Source organism: Lutjanus erythropterus, chromosome 13, assembly GCF_056507025.1.
Source record: "Lutjanus erythropterus isolate fLutEry1 chromosome 13, fLutEry1.hap2, whole genome shotgun sequence".
Taxonomy (NCBI): domain Eukaryota; kingdom Metazoa; phylum Chordata; class Actinopteri; order Lutjaniformes; family Lutjanidae; genus Lutjanus; species Lutjanus erythropterus.
This window is the reverse complement of record NC_139329.1, coordinates 30639203-30658469: the sequence shown is the minus strand read 5'-3', so window position 1 is coordinate 30658469 and position 19267 is coordinate 30639203. Positions and strand designations below refer to the sequence as shown.

Genomic DNA, 19267 nt, shown 5'->3' with positions numbered 1-19267 from the left:
GTGAACGCTATAATTAAATAAATATGGTGGGTGTAATAACAGAAAACACTCGGCGAGGGTTGTGGAAAAATCATGGTTTGGGTTTAAAAAAAAATCGTCACTCTCGCGAGATCTTTCGTTGGTCCGGGGTTCTCTTATTGGATATACTTCCGTATTTTGACTTCGGTTTGCATCAGCGGGAAATCCCGAAGTGGAATTTTGTGTTACCTTATGAACTAAGCTTTATTACATGGAATGGACTGACCCAGTTTTGTGTTCTTTAATAAAAATATTTGAAATTTTAAACTGATGGTGTGGGTTTGTTTAAAGATGCTTTCATTCTTGTCTCGCAAATAATTAATGAAAATGAAAATGAAAAATTACCCAGGGGTATTGTGTTTTAAAATGTGTGTGCCTGTCCTGTTTGATTCCGATTAGGCCCTTTTGTCCCGTGAACTCGACAAGACAAACTGGCACCTGGAGTTGATTGTGACAATGTCTGAGAAACATTCATTTATTTGAGATGTTTTAGGTTTTAGTTTGTGGAGGAAAAAAAAAACTGAATCAACCACAAAAACTTTCTCACACATCCTAATTTAATTTGTTTCAGTGAAGAGGTGTTACTCGGGCCAAATATTGAGATACTGAACAAACTAAGTTATTTTATCTGTTTGTTACAGAAGCACTGAAAAGTGGTGTTTTTCTGTTGAACTCAGAGTTTCAGTGAATATTTATTTTTCACTTGACTAAATGAAAAAGTGGGCTTATGACAGCGTGTTCATGCATCCATGTGGGGGGAATGACGTTTGAAATCTCAAACAGTAATTTGTCAGATGAACTGACAATTGATGCAGACAATTGATGCATGATTTTGCAGAATGGTGAGCAGGGCTGGAAGTAATGAATGAAAACCACTTAAACTGACGGACAATAATGTAAAATATAATTCCTCAATTGTCACAAATGAGAACCACTTTTGAGGGATCATTGCAAAAATGTGTGGTTATGTGTATATATGCTATTCAAAGAATATCAGATGTATTTCATTCAGTCAGAGAAGACGTTATCGAAGACAGATGAAATATAGAAGCGGAAGGCAGGAATCATTAGTTAAAACTGTATCTTAAAAATGTGTGTGTGCTACAACTTTACTCACTATCATAAGCTTTTAATCAGTACTGTACTAATTGGCTTTAATTTCTATATATTGCCTGATTTTTTTAATTTTACTTGAATAGTTTTCAATTAAATTATTTTACAGAATTATTAGATTATCTATTTTCATTCAACAATAGGTTCCCAATTAGATCACGATTAAAGCTAGTCATTTATATTTTATGTTTTCATTTTGATTTAGTTCTCTGATTTGTGATAACGGGAGATTTCCGCCTCTCGTGGCAGCAGATCTAATTTGGCATGAAATCCTGTAACATCTGGAAGCCACCGGGCTTCCTGTCTCTGCTCTCGGTCCCTCCCACTCCTCCTCGTCAAATAGATAAATAAATAAATACATTTTACAGCAGCAAAATCATCCCGTCACCGGAGGGAATCTCAGATCTGTGTCACAGCAGACACAGCAGCGAGGATCATACCGGAAACAATAAGAACCGGTCTTCAAAATAAGGGTGTGACGCTTAGAAATAAGACCGTTGCAGTACTATAGGCTCTTAAAGCATACACAGCACATTTTATTGCTCAAATGATATAATACAAACAATCAAATAATATATGCTTAAATATCTCTACATTAGGTTATGTATTTCGAATGAGTCCTGTCAGCTTAATATTAGTTTAATATCAAAGAACATTGGTATGGTGTTTAAAGAAAGTCAAGATGAAGAAGAAGAAGACAGACTTTAAGATAATATCTTATTTGAGAAAGAGAGAAAAAAAAAAAAAGTAAGTCACCTCATGACTAGATATGGGGAAATCGATCTGAGGTGGGCCGTTTTTAACTACTGTTTTTTTTTTTTTTTTTTTTTTTTTTTTTTTTTTTAAGGCAATGTATTTTTTTATTATTATTAATTTTAAGTTTTGTATTTCTGTCTATTTGTATTTGGTATGTGCTCAATCAAATTAAAAAAAAGAAAGAAAGAAGCTGACCTGACTGAAAATGATTAGGCATTGTGTATTATATGTATGTATGTATTTAAAATATGTATTTTTAAAATGAAAAAGAGCTGTATTTAAATGCCTTCCTGTCAGTATCAGCAAAATGACACAAGAAACAATACAAAAAATTACATTAATGCCAGCACCCAATAGTTTATTGATTGTCAGTCACCACTCCTTTATGAGAGGAATTTCAATATTTCAGCAACATACGGGCATTGTACATTCTACGAATAATTAAAATAGCAGAAACTGATGCATGAAGTAAAAAGTAAAACAAACCCAAATAAATAATTGTAATGAAATTGTAAATCAAGTCTACTATTATTACTGCAACAAATACTACTACCACTAATAATAATAATAATAATAATAATAATAATAATAATTTTTCACTTATTCCGTCACTTAGTTTAGATATCCGTTTTCAGCACGTTTTAATTTGAAAGGTGTGAGCGGAAGTTATATATTTGCACAGACTCTGACTTGACGCTGGTGAATCAACGTGTTTGGCTACATTGCGTTGCACTGATGCTATGCGTGCTGTGTGGACCCAGCTGTCTCCATCATCCACCGTACAGCAGCGGCAGCAGCAGCACCGTCCCTCTAACGGCCCACAGACTCCACCGTCTGGAGGGAACCCGCTGACGAAGCACCGCCCGGCTGAGCTGGCCCGCCCCGGCGCATGGACGCTCCAGCATCACAATGGCAGAGGATTTGGGGGTGCCTCTGTTGTGTACCAACAACAGGTCGCATGGATAATTCCTCCACAATCCTCCCGTATCACCATCTCGTGTTTGGGATGATTAGAGCGCCGCTGTCGGCTTGATGTGGCAGGAGAGCCGTGCGGGAGCGGGGCTTCTCGTCCTGGCTGTCGACTGAGAGCAAAAACGGCGTGGAGCAGGTGCGTTATTGATGGTCATGATTTACCGCACATGCACATATAACACCAAAGACGCACACAGACAGGCAGGTGGGACTTGCACGAATCTCAGCCGTCCCAGATCTCGCAGGGTGCATCGACATTTAAGTTGTGTAATCAGATAATTCCGGTCAAGCTTGGTGCGTTATCTCCGAGATACGTGAGGTTGGTGATGTGACATTTGGCGTCATCCCTGTTGTGACATTAGAGGGGCTGTGTAGTCACAGACTTATGCTCTTTACACTGGAGTCAATTCAGAAATTGGCACCAAATACTGGAGCCATTCCTGTGTATCTGCTACAGCACTTAGAGACTGTTTTTATATTGATCAGTATAAATGTTTATGGTGTAGAGTGGACAGACAGGGAGTTTAAAGGATTTACCAGGAGGATCTGATTTTGCAAAGTCAGTCTTCATTGAGTTTCCATTATTATATAAATTTTGCAGTAGCCCACTACTATATACCATACTGTATCCCAAGTTTTCATAGATGTCCTTTGGGTCTTACTCAGCGATTCTTGACCTTTTAGAGACATGACCCCCCGAGAAAAATCAGGCTGGTGTCTGTAACCCCAATGAAAAAGTTCATATTGCGGAAAGCCAGGGTGATTTCTGAAGCTTTGTGGGAGCTCGGTAGGAAACAGTATGAAAATTTCCTAAATGTATGTAATGTAAATGCAGAAAATGTTCAAAAAGTACTGATACACACACTGAAATCAATTCACAAAGTGTTTTTTAATTGAAAACCTCTTAAAAGTTGTTGCATCATGTCCCTTGCACCGTCAGTGACCCAAAATAGACCCATGTTGCATACTGTGCCTGCGTCTGGTTGACTGTTGCTAACTTTGGTTGATGCCAGACAGATTTTAGTAGTTAAACAAAGTTGTAATGATAATTAAAATTTGAAACAGTAATGCTAATCGTCTGAATTTTGCAGTTTATTGTGAAACCAATTAGCATTTCATCCCTATTTCCATCCCTTGTATGGTGTTTGCTACCTCCACCAAAATATCCATATTGCAGAAAATCAGGGTGATGATTCTGAAGATTCTCGAGATCACAAAATCACAATCTTGAATCTCACCAGGTTTCTAGTCATCCATTTGTGTATGGACCAGAAGTGGTGCAGCCAATCCTAGGAGGGACCACCTGCAGCTGCGGGTGTGGCTTTAGGTGTGACGACCGCATGAACTATCCATGAAAGCGTTGATCTGATTAATTGAAGCTAGCCCCTGTTAGACAGATGGCTCATCAAATCACCTGCCAAATATTTTTTGAACGTGCCTGCCCTTTTCTTAACAGTTCCTAAGGATGACTGCCCAGACGGTTCTGTGTAGTAAACCATCTGGTGTGTCCGGTTAGAGAAAATGACCCTATTTCTCACTTGATTTATGACCTTGGTAAACAGTGTCCTAATGAGTTTATGGTCTCTAGTTTCAAGTCCAACTCTTCACAGCGTGAGGTTCATTTAGTAAATTCTGGTCCTATAGAGTAAAATAGAAGATAAAACATGGCTATGCTTGAAGGCGGGACTATTCTCATTCTCTGCGAGTCCATCCAGTGCAACAGACGGGGCTATTTGTCTTGTGACGTTATAGTTTTAACTATGTAACCATGTTAGTTGCCACAGTATTTTATGTTATTCTCCACAACCATCTGGCAACTCCCTGGAAATTATCTCGCAACCCCTTTGACTAACCCCGACCCTAAGGTTGATAAACACTGCTGTAGCTGAGTCCCTCTCCATGCATGTTAGTCACTCTCCTGCCATAAGGCACTGGGATAAAGACAGAAGACTAATTGTGCAAGATTATTCTAGGATAATTAAGTGAATCTACCCCTATTAGTGGAATCACTGGCTTAGCAGCACCCAAGGTGGCACATAATGACGAGACAAACATGATGCTGGTGAAATTCAATAGCCACTGTGGCAGCTCTATTCCTGAAGCCATTATGTCACTCAAAAGTCCCCACCGTGGGGGTATTTCAGGAAACGGTGCCGGAGCAGGGAACTGGTTTGGGAAGTTCAGTCCAGCAAAGTCAGACCGGTCACTGAGGGCTAAGACGAGGGAGCGCAGACGTAATTCATGGGTGAATGGATACAGTCTGGCTTAAAAACACAGAGGGGAGGACAGTCGGGAAGTTACTCGAGCGCTGCTTGGCAGGTGTTCCAGAGCAAAGCGTCACCGTAATGCTGCCACAAGTTTTTGAGGGGAGCACAGAGCAGACAGGCTGAGAGGGGATAAGCCTCTCAAAAGCCACTGCTTTACAGCTAAGCACTTCAAGATTCTGCCTCCTCCAGGTATGACACTTAAACCTCAACTTGTTTTACTGACTGATAAAGATTAAACCTAAGTCCTCTGAAAAGCAGCATCTTGTTAAATTGTGAGCTCAGTTAACACATGAATGTCTTACTTGTTTACCCTGTTTTCATGCATCTGATTCGTTTGCTGTGTTGGCATCACTAAGCAGACAGATCAAGCACCTCTTTGTCATAATGTTCGTGTTGATGGGGCAGCTTTGTGTGTCTTTGTGCTAAGAAATCTCCATGTAGGTGTGTTGTTGGCACTGTCAGAGTATGCAGTCGCAAAAGGAAAACAGAAACTGGGAAATGTTTCATATTTTTGCATAAAATGATTAAAATATGAATTCAGAGGACTTAAATTGATGAACTAATTTCTTCTGCTCTCAGTTCAAGTTGATTGATGCCACTACTGCAGTGAAACAGGAAACTGTGAATAATCAGTACTATACTGAGTTTTATGTGACCAGTTGCTGCTGAATAGACACATTGAATATCAATCTATTTGAAACATCTTGGCATACAGTACAAAGCTTACGCTGTTTTATGGACTTCCCCCTTGTATCTGATGGGTGGTTCTTAACCAGACCATTATAAACATGCACAACCTCCTCACACCCACTCAGGGAACAAGAAACAAACAAACAAAATCTCAAAAAATGTTCACACATTGTTCACAATTTTTAAAAAGTGAAATCATGGACAGTAGTAAAATTGTGGATACAGCTCCTTAAAATGTCTTAAATTCACATTTACTTATGCAGCCCCAATTCCAAAAAAGTTGGGACATTGTGTAAAACATAAATAATATCCCATATCTAATTATTTGCAAATCCTTTTTGATTTATGTTCAATTGAGTATAGTGCAAACACAGAACATTTGATGTTCCAACTCATTAAGTTTATTGTTTTTTGTAATTGTACACTAATTCTAAAAGATGATGCCTGCAACATCTTCCAGTGTTCCATTGCCTATTTTTTTAACATCAATTAGTAAGTGTTTAGGAAGTGAGGACACTAATTATTGAAGTTTTAAAAGCAAACGCTATCCCATTCTTGCTTGATATATGACTTCAGGTAGTCTGGAGTCTGTGTTGTTGTATTTTGTGCTTCATAATACACCACAAATTTGCAATGGGAGAGAGATCTGAAAGTCTAGTATACACAAACTATTTAACTGCAAACCCACGCCGTTGTAACACGTGCAGAATGTGTTATGGCATCGTCTCGCTGGAATAAGCAGGGGTGTCTCTGGATGGCAGCATATGCTGCTCCAAAACCTGCATGTACCTTTCAGCACTGACAGATGTGACAGTTACCCATGATGCCATGGGCACTAACACATCCACATACCATCACAGATGCTGGCTTTTTGAAGTGAGCGCTGGACTTGCAGCAATCTGGATGGTCCATGTCCTCGTTATGCGGACTCGTCGGGCCACAGCACACGTTTTTACTTTGCATCAGTCCATCTGTTATTATTTGAAATGTGTTTGCAGATTAACCATTTTGTCTTTGTAATGTATTTAATTGAATAAAGTGAAAAAAGGAAATCTTTGTATTTGTTTTTATTTATGTTTTTTACATAGTGTCCCAGGTTTGTTTTTGTTTTGTTTTTTTGTTTTGGAGTTGGGGTTGTCAAAGGCCTCAAAATGTCTTAATCTGAAATTCTGTTTTGGTTTGTGTGATAATCTTAGCGTTGAGGGGAAAACCTGTTTTTGCGTTAAGAAATCTCCATGTAGGTGTATTATTGACACTGTCGCTGAACTGTCAGAGTTGTCTGAATTTAGCATAATCCGACTCTGTACAAAACCTCGGTTATAATCTCGGTCTGAGGGATGTTTTCACTCTAATCTGCCCTGCTGATTTGAGTGTAATGTAATCTGACTGAAAGAAGCCCTCTCTCTCTCTCTCTCTCTCTCTCTGTCTGACTCCCAGGTGTAGCGTGGCTGGGGGGCTCAGCAGGATGGAAATAGATGCCCGTTTTCGCTACTATTTCCAGCATCCATGGTCGCGCCTCATCGTGGCCTACCTCGTCACCTTCTTCAACTTCCTCATCTTCGCCGAGGACCCCGTCTCCCACAGTCAGACAGAGGCCCATATGATCGTGGTGGGCAACTGCTTCTCCTTCCTGTTCAACAAGTACCCGGGCCTCGGATGGAACATCCTCAAAGTAGTGTGCTGGATACTGGCCATAATTACTGGCCTGTTAGCCGGGAAGTTTATATTCCACCGCCAGCTCTTTGGTAAGTCATGCGCACAATAATGCAGTGGAATGTGCAGAGTAATGGCTCTGCTGACGGAGGGAACCTTCAGTCCTGAGTTTTTTCTTTCTTGTTGTTATGGCTTTTCATCAGTAAAAAAAGCACCTTACACTCCACTGTTTGTGAATAGTACCGTAATGAAAGGCAGTTATCCTGTCTATACAATCAGCTCTTGTGTTTCTATCTATGCTCCTGCATCCATTTTTTTTCTTTTCTGCCTTTTTTTCTCACTCATCATCAGATCTGGGTCAAACAGAATTTGCAAGTCTTTTCTGTTTTTATTACACTCTCGTTCAAGTAGAGCTGCAACTTACAATTTTTTTCCATTGTGTTTTAATCACTTGATTATTTTCTTTGATTAATCCAGTCTATTCAATGCAAGACATGGTGGGAAATTACTTTCTTAAAGCTCAAGGAGAGGTAATCTAATTGCTTTTGTTGGATCAGTCTTCAAAACCTAAACATATCCGTCACAAAACAAAAGCAGAAATGGCTATTATTGTTTCTTTTGTGAGATTTAGCTCTGTGATCAGTTGCTGCTGAATAGACGTATATTATACAAAGCCGTATGCATGTTTGAATGCAAAGACGGTTTGAAATGTCTCGGCGTATACTAGAAACCTGTTTTATGGACTTTGAAAACTTCGTATTGCTTGTATGTGATCAGTGGTTCTCAACCTTTTTGGCTTGTAACTCATTATAAAGAAGCACGACCTACTCACACACCCACTCTCCCCTTGCAGTGCATATGCAGAGTGAAAAAACAAAACCACAGATACTCTTTTCAATCCTTTGTGTTTGTTTAAAAGAAGAGGCTTAGGAGAAAACAATCAAATCAATAAAATTATATACAATAATATATATAATAATAATAGCATTGGAACAGCACTCCACAGGTTTAGCATGGTGCTTCTATAACACTGTCAGACTCATGAGGTATAGTTTGAAATAAAGGATCAGAATTAACGCGGCTGAACAACAGATTTCATCTTTGTTTCCCATGCATTCTTCTCTTCTGCAGTCCCGTGCAACTCGACTGCCGATAGTTTTTCACAGCAGCTGTTTTTCACAGGAAATAGTAGGGAAAACACAGACGCTGAATAGAACAGGACCTTAATTAGTATCACTGGTAGTACACGTGTTTACGCTACTATTTCAATTTGTCTGCAGTAAAAAAAGGTCTGTAGCCTCTAGCTGTTAGCCTGCAGCTAGCATTCAGTCTGGTAAAATACCTCTTTTCTAACTCCACACCTCCATTTTTTCTTCATTTTCAAGCTTGTAGTCTTCAGCCCTAACCAAAGTGGACTAAGATGACATCACTTGAGGCAAATTTTCTGATTTTGTAGTTCCCTTTAAGGCCACCAAAGACTTCATTCGACTTGTTTCACATACTATGTGTTGTAGTACTCCTCAAGACCTGTAAACAGTCTTTGATGGGTAAAATTTTTGATGTTTCTCTTTAAAAATAACCACATTCCATTTAGGAAAGCTACTTATCAGGGTTCCCGTTGTGCATGCTGACTCATTTGGCTGGCATACAGGGACACTTAAATGGTCTAACCAGTAAGGATATTAGTTCCACCTGCTGTAATAAGTCAAGATGTCAGCAGTGGCAGTCTGCAGTCAGGACTTGTAATAACAAGAAAAGTACAGTACATCAGTGATGGCTTTGTTCCATTTAAGTCCCAGTAAGTCATGCCAGTGAGCAAGCATGCTAACAGGACTCCGATACACCTAAATGGAATGCAGCTGTCATTAATTAATGTTTGTAACTACATTTCTGCTTTCCCTGCTATGACACATTCTGACATGTTGAGAATCTCTGCAACACAACACCCATCACTTCCATCTGCTACATATTTTAAAGTTGCTCACTTCCTTTACCTCTCACACCTCTTTGATGCGCTTCCTCTACTTTATCACCTGCTCGCCATCTTTCTCACCTCTTCTCGCAACCACCTCCTCTTCTCTCTTGTCACCCTCTTGTCAGTTTGACTCTCTTCATTCCTCTCTGCGCTCATGAGGCCGTAACTCCAACCTCATCAGCCCCTCATTTGTTTAAACCGTGCAGCAGTTTGCAGTACTTTCCATTCAACTCACACATTTCATTTCCTACTCACTTCACAACTCACTTAGGCCCGGATATTATTGGCCACCCAGGCTTATCTTCTTGGGATGAACCATTAATGACTATAATTGGAGGACAGACGGGGGGGGGGGTGTTGTACTCTGAGGGATCATCTTCTCTGAGCATAAATAGAAAGCCAAGAGTGCATGATGACATGATACTTTCTGCAAATACAGAATCCTCACTAAGAGGGGAAATCGAAAATGGCTTCGAGGACTGTGGTTTTCCTGTACACGATGGACAGATAGTGGGTCAGATAATACCAGCTGTTCTGTCCTCTCAAGTTGCAATCATTTAATTGGATGTTTCCTTACTTAGGATCTATGACAGGGTTTCTTTTCCTTTGGGTCATGTGGACAGCACATGAGGTTACTTGATGCTGTACATACACGCAGCCCTTAGAGATTTCTAAGACTGAGATACAGAAGTTAATTCATATTTTTAAAAAAAGGGTCTAAAATACAATATCTCATTTTTTTAAATGTATAAAATATGGATGGAATGAGGGTATGATTAGCTTAGCTTAGCATAAAGACTTGAAGAAGGGGGTGGTTAGCCTGGCTACCACATTTCATCATGTCTAAACTTTACTAAAAACACATTGTTTCTTGCTTTTTTTGGGGGGGGGCTTTTTGGCTTTTGATCAGTAGTGATTAAAGTGAAGACAGGAAAGGAGTAGAGAGAGTGGGGGGTGACATGCAGCAAAGGGCTGCAGCTGTAAGTTGAACCCACAGCTGCTGCAGCTGTTCAGTCTGCTCTGTGCTAATTGACGCGGCATCCGTCAAAAATAGACTTGGTGCGTATTTGAAGAGGAGTGGAGCGGAGAGCTGCTTCTGGGTCGCGCAGAGGCGCTGCCGGTGGAATCGCAAACATTGTGTAGAATGGCTGCGATCAACTCAAGCAACGCAGCCGCGCCCGGTGGAATTTAGCCGATAGCCTCGGTACATGGGGTGCATGCTCTACCAACCGAACTACCAGGGCGCCCCAATAGTAATAAACATCTTTACAATCAATAAGCGATTAATCATTAAAAAGTAAAAGGAAACAAAAGGCATCTTTTTCTTAGTTTGTTTTATTTCAACAGCTCTAGCAGCATATCAAACAGTTTGAACAAACAGAATAATAAAACAAAAAGGCTCTCTGTCTGCTGGTCCTTGTTCAACAAACGTCTCCACCAGGCTAAGTAATGTCAAATGGAGCACAATTACTCTCATTGTTACACTAATAAGGCAGACCAAACCAAATCATGAGAAACTTGTTGGTTAATACATTTTAATCGATTATATTCTTAATGGCGGTTAATGATAATCATTAACGTCCCTGCTGAATTCTTTGGATTTTGCAGAGTAACTGGGACACTGATTCTGAAAAGACAGAAGAATTCCTGTGCAGAAATCTCAGAAACCAATAACACAAATTTGGCAAAATAAACCCACAAGCTCCTAGTAGAGCTTATATAATTTTTTGTGATTTAAGTGAACTGGCCTCTTTTTAAACTCACAAACCCATTATACAGTCCATACAATGCAATACTTCTCATTTGCATGAGTCATAATAGTAATGTAGGTGCTTCATCACATGAACTTCAGCCTTAGGTTTTACACTAAGGCTCAGCGTATCTGGATGAGGGTTTGCACACTCACTCTGCAGGACAGAAAGAGTGCAGCTCCTTCTGCAGCCAGCTTCAACTAATGTGCTGCAACAAGCCTCCGAACAGATGGTTTGTATTTCAGTGTGTGTGAGTGAACAGGTCTTTGTGTGTGTGTGTGTGTGTGTGTGTGTGTGTGTGTGTGTGTGTGTGTTTTGTTCTTTAGAGAGCTGAGGATGTAACGAAAGGACAGATAAAGAGAATGTGTTTTAGAGAGGAGAGGCTGGTGTTGAGAGCGTGGAGAGGCGAGATGCGTCCTGCACAGCATTTCAGTGAAGCGGTTACGTAATCACAGCCCAGGTAGGTCAGTAAGAGCTGTACTCTAGAACCAGGCCCGCTGTAAAATACATCATCTATTATGGATCTGTCACATGGGCCCACATGGCCCACACCTACTGCACATCATGATGTCTCTGCTGAAGCCCTGCAGATCTCGATCTGCTCTCTGATGTGTAGGCGGGCGGTGGGAACACTTCTGGAGAGAAACAGTGGTCCATGCAAAGGTTTGAGTACCTGAAAAAGCACTTCGGAAATAATCTGCGACTGTTGTTTTCTGCAGTCACACTTTGAGAAGGTGCTTCTGATGCCATTGTACAAATATAATACCTTCTGTAACTGGAATCACTTTGAAGCTCATGCTGTTTGCAGCTGTGCTTAACTCCGAATCAGTTTGTCACAAACCTGGAAACAGACATTGTTTTTGAAAGCTGACACATCGGCTGCATCATTTATCATTTATGATGGCCTAGAAAAACATTTCATAGTGAATTACACCTCCTCCGCCCTCTAGCGATTTTCTTTTTTTTTTCCTGCATTTTCCACGATATTTGCCCCCTCAGAAACCCACACAAGAATTAATCCAGTTGTCACATAACAGATTCTTTGCAGTCCTCGTATTCACTTCTGCTTTTCAGTCATGTTGCTATTTAGAGGAGGCAGAGGTGCACAGCATTGTTCTCTGCTCGGGAAAAACAGAATAAAGTCTCAATGATGAATAGCTTGTGACAGATTATGTGATTTAAGACTACATTTGGGGTTCAAGGAACAACCTATGCCGTTCCATTCGGCCACTCAAGGCTATGTGTGCTCTCTAATGGAGTGGGCGGTAGCCAATGACTTCTGGTCATTCAGAGGGAGACTGGCTGTCATTATGCATTTGTATTAAATCTTAGGTCACACAGGGTTTGTGAGCTGTCTATTTCAGTTTGAGTGGGCTTTGTTTGCATCCAGCCACAGATTAGATCAAGTCACCTTTTTTAATTTTAAGACGGACTCATTTGGGGTCAAGGACTTCGCTGTAGGTTGCAGCAATAAATATAATATTAATATTTAGAAACACTTCGTTTCCTCGTGGGATTCATAGACAAATGCCACTTTTGTCTTTATTTTCAGACTGTTTTGTAGAAATGAGTAGAGTACAGAAAGAGAAAGAAAAAGAGTGTGAAAGTGAGACTGTAAGACAAGTCAATAATAATTCACCAGTGGAAAATACAAGCTTTGACTTTCCTTCTCCCTCATACGCACATCAAGATCACACAAGACTGAAAATAGAGACGGATTTTGAGATAAATTTGGAGAAAGCCATTGATTTGAGTTGGCAGATGTCAATCTGTACCACAGTCTTCGGGAAGTGACAGCAAAGGTTGCCTAAACCTCGACTGACAACATGAAGATAAACCTTTATTGTTCCCCAGCGGGGAAGTTCAGTCGACTTCATGAGAACAAACAAAATCTATGGAGAACGTCAAAATAAGAACGCTACAGGTCAAATGATGTGGGGATGTGAAATCCACTGACATTCAAACTTGTGTCTAACCTACTAAGCACCTTAAAGGAATAATTCAACATTGTGGCAGATATGCTTATTCATTTTGTTGTAGATTGAAGTGTGAAACTCCAGCAGACGATTAGCTTAGATTTGTATTAAGACTGGACACAGTAGGAAACAGAGAGCCTGGCACCCCTGAACGTTGATCTAAAATCAAGACTTACATTTTTGTCCAGTGGACAAAAAGTCATAATGCAAGCTTCAGAGGCAGACAAGTAGGCGGAGGTGGAATTATCAGCCTTGTTTTTGATTTTGATCCATTTTCGATTTAGCTCCTTCAGATCGATTTTCAATGCAGAACTGAAATTGTAACATCCCAGCTTTGGCCAGAGCCAAGCCAACTGTTGCCCCTGCTTCTGTTTTTTTTTTTTTTTTTGCTAAGCTAAGCTAACTGGACAGCTGCCTGTAGCTTTATATTTAATGGATAGATATGAAAGTGGTATCAATCTTCTTATCCAGCTCTCAACAAGGAAGCAAATAAGCATTTTCCCCAAAATGTTTCCCCAAAATCAATGAAATCTTTGTTTTTGTTCTGGTTTAAAGGACCAGTGTGTATGATTTAGTTTAGCATTTTAAAAATGGCTCATTCTAAGGTGACAAAAAAAAAATGCTTCTTATTTTCATGTGATTATACACTAAGGAAAACTCACTTCTGAATATTATAGTCCATTTTTGTCATATTCTGCCAATAAACCCCTAAACACACTGGACCTTTATGTATAGTTTTTTACTGGTACTTGTATTACTTGTATTTATACTAATATGTGGTAGTTTTGCTCTTCACTCACCTGCAGTCTCTGTGTGGCCATAAAGACAAATCTTTGTTCGTTTAGCGCTGATAGGATAATTCAGGTTGTCTAAATATCACAGATTAAGTCTGAAGTTGTCTAATACTTCTAACAAATGCTTCATCTTGGACTAGTTTGTCTTCTTGCAGCGATGCAGCACCTCAGCAGTAAGGTGTTATATCATGAGCCACCTTTGCAGTAACTATCTCACAGCTCATCTCCATTATGGGAAAAGTGAAACTGCTCCTCATTTCTCTTTTGCATGCTGCCTCAGTCCCTAGATTAGCATAATATATTCACCTATCTCTCTCTGAGGCTTTGCGACTTCTAAAAGGTAAATTGAAGGGTAATTGTGAGTCATGTGGAGTGCCGTTCTAACCGGATTAGAACCTACTTTGCATGGTATTACAGACACTTACATTCAATCAAACGCTGACCGCTCATCTCCACTCCGGTGAGTTATTTGACGGTTGAGAATAGTGCGAGAAGCACAGGAAGAGGTGACAGAAATGTGAAAACCTGTTTCTGTTGATCACAGAGCTGTTAACACTGCTGGATGTTCTGCTGAGCCGTGTGTGTGTGTGTGTGTGTGTGTGTGTGTGTGTGAGAGAGAGGGTGAGACGTGTCATTGGTTGCTCTGTTGTTGGAGTGCCTCTTGTCCCCTTTTCCCTGATCTTGATGATTGTAGCCTGCAGGATGCCATCTGGGTTCTGTCATATGTTATTACTGTGCCACGCAAAGGCTGAGATGGCGCATGTATGGCACTGTGTGGCTGCGGGTCACAGTGGAGTGTGTGTGTGTGTGTGTGTGTGTGTGTGTGTGTGTGTGTGTGTGTGTGTGTAGGAGTGTATGGGTGGGTGGCAAGATAGGGGCTCTCTGCATGCTTTGTGTGTGTGTGTGTGTGTGTGTGTGTGTGTGTGTGTGTCACTCCTGGGTATTTTATTGTCTCTCTGTATGTTTCTTAGCGTACGTGTTTTGCTGTTGAGACTGAATTAATGCCTCTGCATGTACCGACACTGAAGCAATTAGTCTTAATTCATTGTCAATTATGATGATGGGTTAATCTTTTAAATCATTTATCAAGTGCAAATGACAAAACATTTGCTTTTATATAACTGTAAACTGTGTATGTTCAAGTTCAGAAGTGTCTATCAGACAAAATAAACACTTTCTAGATATCACCTTGGGCTCTAGGAAAATTTGAAGTGCATTTTTGAATTATTTTCATTGATTTTTCATTAACTATACAAAATAAATTAATAAAAAATCAGATCAGGTGTATACGGTTGCAGATCTTGTATTTTTTTTAAGGCAAAACCAGCTCTCTGTTATGGTTCTACATTACTGATACAATTAAAAAAAATTGCAAAGGGCTCGTAAATATGCAATCATATCAAATGTATGCTATTCAGATTTCAGTATTACATAATAACGAGGGTTAAAAGGCTAACTTTGTAATCCATATTTTAATAATTTCACACTAATGTGAATTTGCATAATGTAAGTTCACACGAAGTTCAGCGCAGGATGCAGTTTTTTAAAAATGTGCAACTGCTAATTACTTTAATCATCGACTGCTCTGTTGATGATCTTTTTCTGATCAATCGTAGGGATGCATGATATGGATTTTTTCAGCTAATAATATACTTTTATAGAATATCTTGCCTCCAAATTCAAATGCAATGCAAACTTAATGAATCGACTGTGATCATTTTGCTGATAAAATATCAGAATATCCAAGAAGCGCCAAGTGGTATCTTCAAATTGATGGTTTAGTCCAACCAAAATCCAAAAGACATTAAATTTAAAAATTATATAAACAGAAAAGCAGAAACTTTGGCCCTAAACTGAGTTATATTTTTAAGTCTATCTGTTCTGTCTGAACTTTTGACACTGTCCTGGCATCTGCACAGTACATCACAGAGGAATCCACACAACCTTATGTTGTCCTGTAAAGCTGTATGTTTTACGCTCCCCTTCAGTTCAGATCAGCCTTTTTTAGTTCGTCTCTGTCCCCCTCCTTTGTAAATAATGTATGATTACTCTGGTGTCAGTGCGCTGCTGTGTCCCTGCAGCCTGAATCTATACTTCTGACTTACTGTGTGACCCTGTTGGATGTTTGATGTCTGATGAATGTCAAGAAATTATGTGTGGTTGCATTGTTGTCCAGGAATCCAGAAGTTTAAAAATTACTTAAGAATTACTTAAGAATTAAAGCTACTCTATACAATATTTCTAAATTAAGGGATAAAACTTTAATGTATTTACTATAATATACCATAAAATGACCATGATATCTCATCAGAGATCAAGAAAACAGTGTCCTTTGAAATTTCTCTTGCGGACCAGAATAACTGTTTTAGTTTGTTTCAAAACCACAGAAAGTTCCTCACAGGTCTGCAGAGCACTTTAGACTCTTTCAGCTCATTGTTTTGGTTTTTAAGGTTTGCAATTTAACTTTTAGTTCAGTGTCTTTGCTCTCAGCTGTTTTAATGCCTGGTAATAGGGTTGTTCTAATACAATACCAGTTTTGAAAAAGCCTCCTTTACTGCTTAAAATGCTGAATCAGGTAATGACTAGTATGTAAATCTATGCTACCATATAATATATTATATAAAAAACATAGCCTATATTTTGTTTTATGCACTGGTATTGGAATGGATCTCTATCAGCAGATATTCAAAGTTCAGGTATCAAAATTTGTATCAAGAACAGTAGTAGTAGTAGCAGTAGAACAACTGCAGCTAACAATTATTTTGATTATTTATTAATCAAGAAGATAAAAAAATATTTGTTTTGTCTATAAAATGTGAAAATTATGAAAAATTATGTTTTCAAAAACTCTGACTTTGACTTCCTCAAATGTCTTGTTTTATCCAAAACCCAAAGATATTCAGTTTGTTGTCATAAAGGAGCAAAGAAACCAGAAAATTTAACACTTTAATAAGCTGAAATCAGACTACTTGACTATTTTTCTTGAAAAAAAAAAAAAAAAAGAAAACTCATCCAAGTTGGCTGGTAATTTAATAATCATTTAATTGTTGCAGCTGTAACTGGATCACCTCTAATAAACCCGCTGTGTGCCATCTGCTTAGCACCAAGTACCAGACACAAAGCTAACAACTAGATGGGTACAAAATGGAGCATTTAGCAGCTAAAAACACAGATTATTCCTGCAGGATTTTGTGGAGACCATGACTGAGTTTTAAGGAGAGTGAATATTGATTGACTCCAAATAAATGCTATAGTTGCTGTGTCTCTGCTACATGAGTAAATATTGGCTAAAACCACATCAGCTTTAAAAAATAATATGTCTAGAGCTGCAACAATTAATCGTTTAGTTGCCAACTGTTAAATGAATCACCAACTATTTTAATAATTTATTAATCATTTTGAGTGATATGTTAAGAAAAAAATAATCTGATTTCAGCTTCTTAAATGTGAATATTTTCTGGTTTCTTCGCTCGACTGTGACAGTAACCTCCTGAATATCTTTTGGTTGTGGACAAAAAACATATTTTAGGATCATCCTGGGCTTTTTCTGACATTTTATAAACCAAACAACTAAACATCGACCAAGAAAGTAATCAACAGATTAACTGAAGGTGAAAATAAATGTTAGTTGCAGCCCTAAATATGTCAGTGTTGTGTTAACGACATGTTGCGCTGCCACCAAGTGGCCAAAATCTGTACTAATGTTGACGTTTGTATCTTGTGTAGGCCTCTGTTTAAGAAAAGTCATTACACTGAGATACAGCTACTACAGAGTGACAAACACTGACATTTTCCATCCCCTTAAATAAACCTACAGATAATTTTTCATTGTCACAAAGACATTATTGATGTCCCTTCCTTGTGGAGCGAAGCTCGTGTCCATGAACACGCAGTAAAGGCTGAAAAACAGAGCTGTTTGCACAGCAGACTGGGAGACAAAGACGGAGCAATAATGACGAGAGCTAGCAAACAAAGGGATCCAGCCGAGAGGAAATTGCTTATTTACCTGAACTGTATGAGTCCTTTGGTCCGGAGCCAAGCCATAAATAACAAAATGAAATGATCTGACAGGTTTACTGGAACAGGTACTTTGGTACAGTGGCCCAGTAGCCGCATCTCTGTGTCTCGCCTCTACTTGCGGCAATCTCCCCACGGAGGGAGCGCTGTTGTCACTTCCCACCTCTGATTTATTATCCAGACGCTTAGTTACAGAGGAGTCCAGCTCTGGGGAGCCAGTGGCTGTAGTCTTGGCTATTCCCTAAACCCTCTTTGTGATCCTGCAGCCCAGCAAATGTGTGATGAATGGGGATGTTAGTGAGCATATGCTAAAATCCAGGCAGCACTATCACCGAGGCTCACTCCACTCTGGGTTTGTGTTTGTGGGAGAACATCCATTATGATCCCTAAGGGGGGCAAGATTGTTGTTCTGATGCGTCAAATCAAAACTGGATACAGTAGAGCTGCGTACTGGAGCCTACAATAGATTAAAGTACGTGGTCAGAAAGAGTCGAGCTGCCCTTGCAGTTTCACGTAATGCATTTGGATTGATGACTTGAATGCAAAGAGCGGTGATTGAGAATGAAAGACTGTGATATAAATAGTTCAAGAATCAATAGGGATATCATGGTATCACTGACTGCGTGACCGAACAGGAACCATGTTTTGGTTTTTCAAGGCCTGGTGTTTACTTCCTTCTTTGTTCGTCTTGATCACATTTTCCATCGTGTGCCGTGTCCACTTCACCGCACATACAGTCGAGATAGTTTGTTTTGATAAGACTATAACAGGAGTTAATCCTGCCACTGCTACAAATACGTAACAGGAAATAGGGTGATGTATTCATTCACCTGTGCTTTTCTGTTATGAAACAGGGGAGAGGTAACTTGAAGTCAGATTTAAACTGCACATACTGTGTTTTAGGAATATAAAAACATATTTGATATTGTGATATTGCAACACTGTGCTGCTATATACTGTGATATTACATGTTTAATTATTATGCTTTATCTACTCACCCCTGTGCTGATGTGACAACAGGTGAAGATCTCTAGTTCACAAAAGACTCCCAAATCCAGTACAATTGAAGTGAATGGTGACCAGTTTTAAAATGTAAAAAAAAAAAAAACACAAAAAACTCACAAAATGTCTCCATGCTGCTCGTCTGGTGTAATCCAAGTGTCCGTAAGCTGTGACATTGAAAATTTGACCCAAAAAGATGCCATTTACACCATGTTTTTAGCCTAAATGTCAACGGCGCGACAGGAACTATACAAGATCTCGCGGTACCTTCACATCTATGTTT

The 19267-nt window shown here is 39.4% G+C and overlaps 1 protein-coding gene across 3 annotated transcripts in view; it reads left to right on the top strand.

Annotated features, from left to right (window-relative positions):
* Window positions 1–19267, top strand: part of tmem117 (transmembrane protein 117) — a 63930-nt gene that overhangs the window by 315 nt on the left and 44348 nt on the right. The window contains exons 1-2 of one of the 3 annotated variants that reach the window (XM_084734888.1): window positions 2589–2995; window positions 7254–7561. In XM_084734888.1, the coding sequence (XP_084591014.1) occupies window positions 7282–7561 (280 nt within the window). In that variant the 5' untranslated portion in view covers window positions 2589–2995; window positions 7254–7281. Of the gene's footprint in view, window positions 1–2588; window positions 2996–5017; window positions 5316–7253; window positions 7562–19267 lie in introns of those variants that run through there. The other 2 variants (XM_084734887.1, XM_084734886.1) reach the window with 2 other exon arrangements.